General features: G+C 38.0%; 1 protein-coding gene and 1 long non-coding RNA gene across 10 annotated transcripts in view; one reads left to right on the top strand and one right to left on the bottom strand.

Moving 5' to 3' along the window:
* LOC147918203 (uncharacterized) overlaps positions 1-3,357 on the bottom strand; it is a 215,908-nt gene extending 212,551 nt beyond the window's left edge. For 8 of the 9 annotated variants that reach the window (XR_015551556.1, XR_015551555.1, XR_015551558.1 and 5 more), the window contains exon 1: positions 3,208-3,357. Coding sequence is in view for 1 of the 9 variants with exons in the window: in XM_087428647.1 (XP_087284773.1) it covers positions 3,208-3,317 (110 nt within the window). In the remaining 8 variants the exon portion in view is untranslated. The remainder of the gene's footprint in view (positions 1-3,207) is intronic. The other variant, XR_015551561.1, reaches the window with a different exon arrangement.
* The window catches only part of LOC147918200 (uncharacterized), a 475,202-nt gene that overhangs the window by 109,929 nt on the left and 351,771 nt on the right, over positions 1-13,502 (top strand). The window lies entirely within an intron of this gene.

The following is a 13,502-nucleotide window of genomic DNA, read 5'->3' as shown; positions in this document are numbered from 1 at the left end:
TAATTTCCCTCTTACCTATTGTAGCATAAATAAAAAATAGTTTATAAGTAACATGCAGAAATTAAGTTACATACTAGTTTAATAGGATATTCTATTCTCTTTGTTCATTGATTAAATATTTGTTTGTACTCTAACATTCTTTTGTGCCAAAGGAAGCTATGCACCAACAGCCTATGAACTGGTCACAGGTATGACATTTCTACGGTACCAAGTCGCTTATGTAGTTAGCAACTGTTCAAAACTCTATGTACCTCCAAAGAAGGAGCATTATTATTAGGATACAAATAGCTTAATGTAAAAGACAAGAACAGATAACATAAATCCATTACACAATAAGATCTTTGAGGGGTAAGTCTGTGCTTCCTTGGCCACCCTCAGCATAGTATCTTTTACACAGTGGACAAGTAATGCATACAATTTTAACAAATTATGTAATATTTAGTACAGAAGAACCAGTTCTCTAAAGCTCACCATGTGCATGCACATGAGTATGCATACACGTGCACATGTGCCCCTTTCGAAGAGAAAATAAGATTGGATCCAGATATTCAAAAAATATACTCCCCACCTCAGTTTCAGCTAACCTTCTTTAACTAAACCAAGACTGACTGAGGAACACCTCAGCAATTTCTAAAAAATGCAAACACCGCACATCTGTCTTTTAAGAAGTGAGTCCAGAACTCTCCTAGCAACCAATCTCCAGTAAAACAGCCCCAGGGCCACAGAAATCTTGATGTGAAAAAAGGTAAACAGAGTCCATTTCCTAGTGAATAGAGTTTCTTGTCTTTTCCTGGGGTGAAGCACCTGTAGCTGCTCCATATTTTACCTCACTGCCTTTTTATTTGCAGAGGGGTATGCAGTTTTGACCAGAGCCACAGGTCTAGGGACAAATTTAAGATATGTTATTCCTTCCTCACAGAAGACCTGGTCATGAAAGATTTTAGAATAGTGTTGTAAGAATCTACTTTGAAAATGAAAGAACACTTATTGAATCTTCAGTATAATAATTATGTTTTTTCTACTAGCTCAACAGTGAGAAAGTGAGTACCTCTTAAATTCAACGCTTGTGTCCAAATGACTCATGAGTCTGGAGACAAGAATATCAGTATCTTAAGAACCACTTTTTGAAAGTCTCCCTGAGGCTACCCAAGTGTATTAATAGCCAAGACATGTGCTGGGATACTGTCAAATGAGAATTTAAGGTGAAAAGAACCATATTTATCTTACCTGAAAAGTGATTTTAGAAGACTAGGATTTAGCTTCATTTATTGACTTTTTCAACTTTCTGAACAGCTGGTAGACTTCTTGTGCCTAGTTTTGCAATATTCTGCTCTTTCTTCCAACCTTCTGAACACTATATTTTTATAAGATTATTATTTCTCTGAGCTGAGATTGGAAAATGTTTTATCGAGAAGCATCTTCAGTTGCCTACAACATATTCTTGTTGTTGAAATTTTGCACTGTTATGGTATTTGGAGACATATTGATTAATATGAGCATATTTTAAAACTGCTTAAGGTTCACCAGTCAACTTTTAACCTTTCTTTAGGTTGCAGTCTAATAGCAAGATGTACTAAAGAGTGATTTTTGCTATGACTTTCTCATCTTTTTAAAAATCATTTCTAAATTTTTTACACTTAAAAAAAAAAACCTTAAATTTTACATTTAGAGGCCCAAAGCAATCTGAAACAACAGCCACCAGAACCAAAACAACCACAGGAAAGTAACAAGAAGTATGGGTTGGTTGACTGTATTTCAAGCACACTACTCTCCCGTGGTTAACAAATACACACAGTGAACAATACATGTACAAGTCAGGAAATTGAGAGGGGTCATTCCTGGTATGAATCTCTGGAAATCCCAATCACTATTATTGTCATTCATCAAGTGATTTAATTCTCATAATTCCCAAAGATAATTATTTTAATTTCTACTACTAAAAGTATGTTTTACAAAATATATTTGCATGAACAAAATGGACAAGTTAGTAATAATGTATGGACATTAATCTTGTAATTTGTTTTTTGCATTTAAACACTGTACTAATTAAAATATCTGCCATTCACGACTAAGTTATTCATGTCACTCTCTGTATCAAGGTATGCAATCCTTCCCAAACCCAAAAGGATCTGGAAGTTAATAATGCATCCCTGTTATTTATTTTTCTATATGCTATCTCAACAATCTCACTTGAGAAGCTGTGTCCTCTGAGTCTCGGTTACCCTTTGCTGCACAACCAACTACTACAAAACATGGTGGATTAAAACAACAATTCCTGTGCTGGTTTTGCCTGGGCTCACTCATGCGGCTGCGTCAGCTGGAAGATCAGAGGGGCTGGAAGGTCCAAGGTGACCTTACTCACATGTCTGATACTTGGTTCTGGCTGTCACCTGGGAAGCCTCAGTTCACCAAATGCCTTCGCATCCTCCAATAAGCAGAAGTTTCTTCATGTGGAGTTCTCAGGGGAGCATTCCAGAAACATAAAGCCAGAAACTGCAAAGCCTCCTAAGTCCTAGCCCCTAGAATTCACAGAATGTCACTTCTGGCACATTTTATTGGTCAAACAAATCAAAAATCAGCCCAGATTCAAGGTATAGAGAAAAAGACTGCAATTCTGAACGAAAAGAACAGCAAAGTCACATTGCAAAGGGGCCTGCTACAAAGATTGGAAGAATTTGTGGCCATTAAACAATCTACCGAGATCTCGAGTCAAGATGGCGGCGTAAGCAGACTCGGAACTCACCTCCTCCCGTGAACACAGCCAATTTACAACTACTCGTGGAAAAATTACCCCTGAGACAGAACTGAAAACTGGATAAGAGGAACTCCTGCAACAACGGACAATCCTAACTGAGGTGGAAGAGGCAGAGACTCCCTTCTGGAGAGGAAAAACGCCGCCTTCACAAGCCGCCACTTCAAGGCCGGGAGCAGCTCACAGGTACGCAGCCCTCCCTGGAGGAGCGGGGCCCTGAGCCGGGGAGCACCCCCGCTGTGGGCACTTTGTGGACCCAGCACAATCGACACCAGCAGCATAATATCTGACTTTGCCTGTTACTAAAACATTGGGGAGTACCCCCAGAAAACCCAGTTCACAAAGAAACTAAAACCGGCTCTTAAAGGGCCCGCACACAAACTCACCCGTTTCAGAAAGCAACCTAAAATCACCAGAAAGAAAGGTGCACAGTGCTGTAGTGAAAAGAGACTCACCTAACAGGCCCTGAGTGCATCTCGGTGAGGGGTGAGACCTCTCCAGGGACTGGGACATTGGCGGCAGCCATTGTTGTGGCCTGGTGTGGGCGTGCTGACACAGACGCCATTGGAGATCTCCCTGAGGCCTGCTAGCCCAGGGTCTGCCCCACCCGCAAGAGCACCGATTTAATCCAGCTCAGCCAGGGCAGGCAGCCCGCCCTAGAGACTGGCCCCACCCAACAACAAGCCCTCAGGCAACTTGTGGGCCTGCATAGATTGGTGACTGGATTCTCTGCAGCCTGGCAACTGAGCCGACTTCAGAGGGGTAGGGTGTACACAAGGAGCGGGTGGAGAGTGTGGGGCAGTGGTGGAGTGTGTGGGGCTCCCGCCGTGGAAAGACTGGGTCTGCTTGGGGAGGTCGGGGTGTGCACACGGGGCAGGACTGTGTTGACTCTGTGTGTGGACCTGTGGGCAGCACGGTTTGTCAGCTGCAGAAGACTTGTGTTTCTCAAAGACCCACATAGGGGGTTTGCCCCACCTTCCAAAGCCTGAAACAATTGGGTGCTCCTGTGCCTGAGGCCAGCCCCACCCAGCTGCAATCCTCAGAGAGCTGACAAGAGACCTAATAGGCTAGAGGCTTACAGCAATTGTAAGACCCTGAGCCTAACAACCCTCCAGGCTGGGGGCCTACTCACTTAAAAGAAATACTGCAACACAAATGTGGTATTAGAACTTGCAGCCAACTGTGCTGGGACTCCCCACACCTGATAAAGAGACTGAAGGGCCCACAACAACTACAAGCAGCTGAGCATTACAACAGCTGGACAGGAGCATAACTCGGCCTCCCTGGGTGCCTACAGGGAGAGCAAACAGGCCACAACAGAAGGACACACATAGCCCACATAGGGGTCACCCCTGGAACATTGAGAACTGAGGGAAGCACACTGGAAGCCCCCTAAGCCATCACTTACATAAGGTCACCTATCCAAGAGCAGGAGAGGTAGCTGACCTACCTAATACGTAGACACAAGCACAGGGAAAGAGACAAAATGAGGAGGCAAAAGAATACATTCGAAGTAAGGGAACAGGACAAAACCCCAGAAAAGGAACTAAGTGAAACAGAAATGAGCAACCTACCTGACAGAAAATTCAAACTAAGAGTGTTAAGGATGCTCACTGATCTGGGGAGAAGAATAGATGAACTCAGTGAGAATGTCAACAAAGAAATGGCAGATATAAAAAAGAACCAATCAGAAATGAAAAATACAATACTGGAAATGAAAAATTCATTAGAGGGACTCAAAAGCAGAGTAGAGGATACAGAAGAATGGTTCTGTGAGCTGGACGAAAGACTAGAAGAAATTACCCAAGCTGAACAGGTAAAAGAGACAAGAATTAAAAAGAGTGAGGATAGTCTAAGGGACCTCTGGGATAACATCAAGCGCACTAACATCAATGTTATAGTTGTCCCGGAAGGAGCAGAGCGAGACAAGGGGGCAGAGAATCTATTTCAAGAAATAATAGATGAAAACTTCCCTAACCTAAGGAAGGAAACAGACATCCAGGTACAGGAAGTACAGAGAGCCCCAAACAAGATAAACCCAAAGAGGCCCACAACAAGACACATCATAATCAAAATGTCCAGTATTAAAGATAAAGAGAGAATCCTAAAAGCCGCAAGAGAATGTCAAGCTACATACAAAGGAAACCCCATAAGGCTATCAGCTGACTTCTCAGCAGAAACCTTACAGGCTAGAAGAGAATAGCATGATATATTGAAAGTGCTAAAAGGAAAAAACTTACAGCCAAGAATACTCTACCCAGCAAGGTTATCATTCAAAATGGAAGGAGAGATCAAAATTTTCCCAGACAAGCAAAAATTAAAGGAGTTTGTCACCAAGAAACCAGTGCTACAAGAAATGTTAAAGGGACTGATTTAAGGGGAAAAGAGAAGACCACAAATAGGAAAAATTATCTATTTCCATGATAAGAACGTAATGGATACAAATGCACAAAAAAGAGGTTAGATATGATATCAAAAACATAAAAGGAGGGAGGAGGGGAGTTAAAGAGTAGAGCTTTCAGACAGAGGTCAAACTAAAGTGACCATCAATTCTGTATAAAAGAAGAAAGGAACAGAGAAGGACTACTAAAACACTGAGGGGAAAAAAAAAAAGTTAAAAAATGGCAGTAAGTACATACTTATCAATAGCTACTTTAAATGTCAATGGACTAAATGCTCCAATTAAAAGGCATAGGGTGGCTGATTGGATAAAAAAACAAGACCCATATATATGCTGCATACAAGAGACACACTTCAGACCTAAAGACACTCACAAACTGAAAGTGAAGGGATGGAAAAAGATACTCCACGCAAATGGCAATGAAAAGAAAGCTGGGGTAGCAGTACTCATATCAGACAAAATAGACTTTAAAACAAAAACTGTAAAAAGAGACAAAGAAGGGCATTACATAATGATCAAGGGAACAATCCAACAAGAGGATATAACACTTGTAAATATCTACGCACCCAATGTAGGTGCACCTAAATATATAAAGCAATTATTAACAGACATAAAAAGAGAAATAGACAGTAACACAATAATAGTAGGGGACTTTAACACTCCACTTACACCAACGGATAGATCATCCAAACAGAAGATCAATAAGGAAACATCGGCCTTAAACGACACACTAGAACAGATGGACCTAGTAGATATATACAGAGCATTCCATCCAAAAACCGAAGAATAAACGTTCTTTTCAAATGCACATGGAACATTCTCCAGAATTGATCACATATTAAGCCACAAAACAAGTCTCCATAAATTTAAGAAGATTGAAATAATAGCAAGCATCTTTTCTGACCACAACAGTATGAAACTAGAAATCAACTATAGGAAGAAAATCAGAAAAGCCACAAATACGTGGAGATTAAACAAAATTCTACTGAACAACGACTGGGTTAACGAAGAAATCAAAGAAGAAATCAAAAAATACCTGGAGACAAATGAAAATGAAAATACAACACGCCAGAATTTATGGGATACAGCAAAAGCAGTTCTAAGAGGGAAGTTTATAGCAATACAGGCCTATCTCAACAAACAAGAAAAATCTCAAATAAACAATCTAACAATGCACCTAAAGGAACTGGAAAAAGAAGAACAAAGAAAGCCCAAAATCAGTAGAAGAAGGGAAACAATAAAAATCAGAGCAGAAATAAATGAAATAGAGACCAAAAAAACAATAGAAAATATTAATAAAACCAAGAGCTGGTTCTTTGAAAAGATCAACAAAATTGACAAACCTTTAGCTAGATTCACCAGGAAAAAAAGAGAGAAGGCACAAATAAGTAAAATCAGAAATGAAAGAGGAGAGGTTACAACAGACACCTCAGAAATACAAAAGATTATAAGACAATACTATGAAAAGCTATATGCCAACCAATTGGACAATCTGGAAGAAATGGATAAATTCTTAGAATCATACAACCTTCCAAAACTGGATCAAGAAGAAGTTGAGAATTTGAATAGACCAATCACCAGTAAGGAGATTGAAACAGTAATCATGAACCTCCCCAAAAATAAAAGTCCAGGACCAGACAGCTTCCCTGGTGAATTCTACCAAACATTCAAAGAAGACTTAATACCTATCCTTCTCAAACTCTTCCAAAAAATTGAGGGGGGGGGGAAGCTCCCTAACTCATTCTACGAAGCTGACATTACCCTGATACCAAAACCAGACAAGGACAACACAAAAAAAGAAAATTACAGGCCAATATCACTGATGAACATCGATGCAAAAATCCTCAACAAAATACTAGCAAATCGCATACAACAATACGTTAAAAAGATTATACACCATGATCAAGTGGGATTTATTCCAGGTATGCAGGGATGGTTTAACATTCGCAAATCAATCAACGTGATATACCACATTAATAAAATGAAGAACAAAAATCACATGATCATCTCAATAGATGCAGAGAAAGCATTTGACAAGATCCAGCATCCGTTTATGATAAAAACTCTGAATAAAATGGGTATAGAAGGAAAGTACCTTAACATCATAAAGGCCATATATGACACACCCACAGCTAGTATCATCCTCAATGGTGAAAAACTGAAAGCTATTCCTCTAAGAACAGGAACCAGACAAGGATGCCCACTTTCACCACTCATATTTAACATAGTACTGGAAGTCCTAGCCAGAGCAATCAGGCAAGAAAAAGAAATAAAAGGGATCCAAATTGGAAAGGAAGAAGTGAAACTGTCACTATTTGCAGATGACATGATATTATATATAGAAAACCCTAAAGAATCCACCAAAAAACTTTTAGAAGTAATAAACGAGTATGGTAAAGTTGCAGGATACAAAATCAACATACAAAAATCAGTTGCATTTCTATACACTAACAACCAAGTAGCAGAAAGAGAAATTAAGAATACAATCCCATTTACAATTGCAACAAAAAGAATAAAATACCTAGGAATAAATTTAACCAAAAAGGTGAAAGATCTGTACACAGAAAACTATAAAACATTGCTGAAAGAAATTGAAGACACAAAGAAATGGAAAGATATTCCGTGCTCTTGGATTGGAAGAATTAACATAGTTAAGATGTCCATACTTCCTAAAGCCATCTATAGATTCAATGCAATCCCTATCAAAGTTCCAACAACATTTTTCACAGAAATAGAACAAAGAATCCTAAAATTTATATGGAACAACAAAAGACCCCGAATAGCTAAAGGAATCCTGAGAAAAAAGAACAAAGCTGGAGGTATCACACTCCCTGACTTCAAAATATACTACAAAGCTATAGTAACCAAACAGCATGGTACTGGCACAAAAACAGACACACAGATCAATGGAATAGAATCGAAAGCCCCGAAATAAACCCACACATCTATGGACAGCTAATCTTTGACAAAGGAGCCAAGAACATACAATGGGGAAAAGAAAGTCTCTCCAACAAATGGTGTTGGGAAAACTGGATAGCCACATGCAAAAAAATGAAAGTAGACCCTTACACCATACACAAAAATTAACTCCAAATGGATTAAAGACTTGAATGTAAGACCTGAAACTATGAAACTTCTAGAAGAAAACATAGGCAGTACGCTCTTCGACATCGGTCTTAGCAACATCTTTTCAAACACCATGTCTGACCAGGCAAGAGAAACAATAGAAAAAATAAACAAATGGGACTACATCAAACTAAAAAGCTTCTGCACAGCAAAGGAAACCATCGACAAAATGAAAAGACAACCTAACAATTGGGAGAAGATATTTGCAAACCATACATCTGATAAGGGCTTAATCTCCAAAATATATAAAGAACTCATGCACCTCAACAACAAAAAAACTACCAACCCAATTAAAAAATGGGCAAAAGACCTGAACAGACATTTCTCCAAAGAAGATATGCAGATGGCCAACAGACACATGAAAAGATATTCAAAATCATTGACTATCAGGGAAATGCAAATCAAAACTACAATGAGATATCACCTCAAGCCTGTCAGAATGGCTATAATTAACAAGACAGGAAACAACATGTGTTGGAGAGGATGTGGAGAGAAGGGAACTCTCATACACTGCTGGTGGGAGTGCAAACTGGTGCAGCCAATATGGAAAACAGTATGGAGATTCCTCAAAAAATCAAGGATAGAACTACCATATGATCCAGCTATTCCACTGTTGGGTATTTACCCAAAGAACTTGAAAACACCAATGCGTAAAGATACCTGCACCCCTGTGTTCATTGCAGCGTTATTCACAATAGCCAAGACTTGGAAGCAACTTAAGTGTCCATCAAGGGATGAATGGATAAAGAAGATGTGGTATATATACACAATGGAATACTACTCAGCCATAAGAAACGATGAAATCCAGCCATTTGTGACAACATGGATGGACATTGAGGGTATTATGCAAAGTGAAATAAGTCAGAGGGAGAAGTTCAAATACCGTATGATTTCCTTCATTAAGTAGTAGATAATAACAACAATAAACAAACACATAGGGACAAAGATTGGATTGGTGGTTACCAGAGGGGAAGGGGGGAGGGAGGAGGGTGAAAGGGATAATTCAGTACATGTGTGTGGTGATGGGTTGTAATTAGTATTTTGATGGTGAACATGATGTAATCTATGCAGAAATAGAAGTATAATGATGTACACCTGAAATTTTTACATTATAAACTAATGTTACTGCAATAAACAAAAAATTAAAAAAAAAGAAACAATCTACCACACCTGGTTAAAAGGCAAACTTCGTTTCTAGGGCAGGTGGAGATCTTATCCCACGCATTTGAAATTGCAAATGTCTAATGTCTCTGTGTGTCAAGCATTTGAAAAACACTTTGTGCAATACCATAAACATTAAATATTCCATATAATTTTCAAGAATAAAGAAAGAGTAATCTCGAACTATGGTAAATAATTTTTTCCTGATCAAACCAAGAACTTGATGTCCTGAGCTTCATGTTTCAATTCAATATTTCCTACTGTGAGACAGCAACCTTGGTGTCTTGTAAGAAAGTTCAGTGGCTCAGAATTCAGCAAGAGCTCACCATGGGCCTACTGGGCCAACATTTCTAAACTGAACAGTGCTTTAAATACTCTTTTGAACAAGTATTATATGCCAAGAACTGTGATATAGGTCTTGGATGGAAAAAATAGGTAAGGGCATACTGAAATTGCAACGATTTGCCCTGCGTGCTTTGAGAAAGCTGAGGAAAGGAATTCCATCCACCCCAATCTGCAAGGCAAAAGAAATAATGATTTGACCACCATGAAAATACATCCTCTTTCTCTATTATCATCTTTTTACTATATTTTTCAAATGTCAGATTATGTTCTAGAAAAACTACAAGTAAAAGCATAAATGTTTTTTTCAAAGCAATGTAAACAGAGAAGGTTGGGTAAAATTCAGATCCACTTTATGTTATTTAAATTCCAGTGACAGCATCTACATTTTATAGCTTAGTAAGCTTTCATTAGCTATGCCTTGATGTATGTAAAAATAGATAAATAACAGAATTAATAGCATTTATTTTATCTAATTCAAAGATCTCCATTATTTGTGCTATAAATAACACCGGTCATTAATACTTGTCTACAAACCATAAGTACCTTTTAATTATATCTCATTACGGCAAACACCTACAAAACATAGCTTCCTGTCTCTTTGTTTTCAGGTAGAGAATCTCTAGATTACAGAGAGGTTCATTTCCCACACATATGTGTATGTCTTTGTGCACTGAAAGTGGGCGATTTCTCTCAATTTTAAACGTTTCCCTTGGACAATGATCAATTTTTTTGTGAGCAGTATTTTATCTTTTAATTTATTTTAACTGCTTGAAATGGACCAGCTGCAGAGTGGGAAGTGTGTTGACATTTATCTGAAGTCTTATCTTTATTAAATCACTTGTATTATTGCACTACATAAACAACTTAATAAACACAGCAAATACTTATCTAACTGGAGTCAGTAAGTCTATTAAGCCAGCCAATTTACTCTTAATTTTCTGAAAAAGATAAAATCCCCTGTATCAGTTGAGTCACTGGGGAAATTAAGTCTTCAGCTATCAAATCTGTTACCAAATCCGAAGCACCCCCCATGAGCACTTGGAAGGCTTTTGATTCTTTCTTTTCTATATATACCCAGTGGAATCTTATAGTGACCTTTCTACTCATTCCACTTTACAAACAGAAACACAGTCAGGAAGGTTTCTTTTTCCACTTCCCCAATACCCCGATAACTTTCAGTTGCCCTTTGTCATACTTGATATTATCAAGAGATTATTTTGTTTTCTTCAAATAGTCACACTGACATTCATAATAGAAGAAAAATGAGATAGTTTCTTCCCAAAATGAAGTCAGAGAAAAGCTTTAGAATGTTCTTTGTGGTCTAAATCAGTACTGTCCAGTATGGTAGCCACCGGCCACATTAAAATTTAAATTAATTTAAGATTTAGATTAATTAAAATTACATAAAATTGAAAATTCTGCTGGTCAGTCACACTAGCCACATCTCAAGTGCTCAGTAGCCATATGTGGCTAGTGGCTACCCGATTGGTCATCACAGAGACAGAACAATTCCATCATTGCAGGAAGTTCTATGGGACAATGCACAGGCAATGACGTAAATAACAGAAAATGACCATAGTCTAGTCTAAATACCTCCCATTTTTTAATTCTAAGGCTATTACTTCCAATTGTATTTTAAGGTACTTTTTCTTGCATATTTTTCAATGCAAAAAACTATATTGAATCCTCCTTTGCCCCTTTCCTCAAAACAATTCCCTTCAGCTCCTGAGGGAACCACCATCCTAAGCTGATGAGCATCTCTCCCACCTGTTTTTTAAATATATTCTTCCTACATCAGAGTACAGTAGCATTTTTAAACTTTGTATTAATAATAACAATCTGGGACCAGCCCCGGTGGCCTAGTGGTTTAAGTTCAGCATGCTCCACTTCAGCAGCCCCCATTCGGTTCCCAGGTGCAGACCTACACCACTCGTCTATCAGTGGCTATGTTGTGGCAGAGGCTCACATACAAAATAGAGGAAGATTGGCAACAGTTGTTAGCTCAGGGTGAATCTTCCTCAGCAATAAAAATAACAATAATAATAACAATCTGATTAAAATTTTTCATTTAACGATTTAGAAATTTATGCATGTTAATAATTTGTTTAATTTTCCATTGCAGGTAGGTCTCAGATCATTTTGTATTTCGTTGCATGAATATACCCTATTTATTCAGGCATATTTGACCTTATATATATTTTCAAAATATTTCCCTTCTCAGAAATAGCCATTAATGTGCTTAGGTGATCAGTATAGAAAAAGACAATAGAATAAAAATTATCATTTCATTTGACAAGTATCTCTTTCTCTCTTAATCCTCATAGCCAAATCCCACTCCCAAATAAAGGCCTGGGTAATCTGGTGCTGTTGAACACAAACGCTTCTATGCTTCTTTTCCCCAGATAGTGTTTATTTAAAGAAAACAAACAATTGCAGAGATTAAAAGCATAAGATAATGAAACCTTCCAGTGAAAAGAAGGAATTGATAATGTTATCTTTTCATAGTTTTAAGTCATGCTTCTTGCACTTACTTTTTGCCCTCTAGAGGAGGGCAGGAAAATGATCTCCGCCATGTGGTGAGAGGGGCTTGAATGAACCACTGATGGAAGCTTAGGGGGTAATCATCCTGTAACTACTATGACCCTACTCATCTTGGAGAACAAAAAAAAGTCATATATTTATTTTTAATATTCAAATTAGTCACCTGAGTTCTTATAGTATCCAGGTTAGACTCTGCCTCCTCCCTGTGACATACAAAAATCAGGTGAGCTTTCTTAGTTTCAGGATGGAAGTACTGTTTCCAGTTGTCTCTCAGAGAGAGCTGGAGAATATGCCGAGCCCACCTCGGGTCCTTGTTCACCTCTGCACGGCTTCTGTCTCCAATATTTGGAAGCCATATTGAAAACAGGTCATCCACAGTCAGAGGCTGTTTTGAGTTATCGTATGCTAAGCATTTTACATACCATATTTTATTTAATCCTCATAAAAACCCTCAACGGAACGTATTATTTTTATCTCCAGTTCATCTGTGACAAAACCAAGGCTTGGAGAAATTAAAAGAAATTGGCAAATATTGTGTAGGTAGGAAATAACAGATTTTAAATTTGAGACATTTGTCTAAAGTCAAAGCTCTTTAAATGACACCAGTTTTTCAATAAATAGTTATTGAAAGAAATTTTTTATTAAATAATCCAGAAAAACTAGATTCGAGCCCGTTTTGACCAAACTCGCTATGTGAACCTGGCAACAATATTAATGATCACAGCTCTTTCTATTAAAAACTCTATCACTTAGAGCCTCCATTGTCTCACCTATACAATTGAAGGATTAATTTAGATGATCTCTCAGGCTTCTTCCAAGGCTAACATTGTGTGAGTCTAAATGATGAAATCATTAACAAGTGTTGATTAAGATACATTTGTTATGATAAGGCCTCTACCCAAGAGAGCCAGAAAAAAAAAATCCCTATCCTCAAGATCCAATAATCTAAAATAAATACCAATGTCACAAATATAAAAGACAAAAATAGAGAGATAAACATATGACATACCTTTAAAATCTATTGAATGCTGAAAATACAAATAAAAATAAATACTGGAAAATGTGAATTATAATTCAACTTTCAGTTATACATTGACAAATTGCCCTATTTTTAACAAATGAAACTGTAAACTCCACGAGGGCAAGAGGTATTTATTTTGGGTTTGCTCCTCACCG

This window comes from Ceratotherium simum, chromosome 1, assembly GCF_057802395.1.
Source record: "Ceratotherium simum simum isolate JZ-2026a chromosome 1, ASM5780239v1, whole genome shotgun sequence".
Lineage (NCBI taxonomy): Eukaryota > Metazoa > Chordata > Mammalia > Perissodactyla > Rhinocerotidae > Ceratotherium > Ceratotherium simum.
This window is presented reverse-complemented; position numbering and strand designations above follow the sequence as displayed.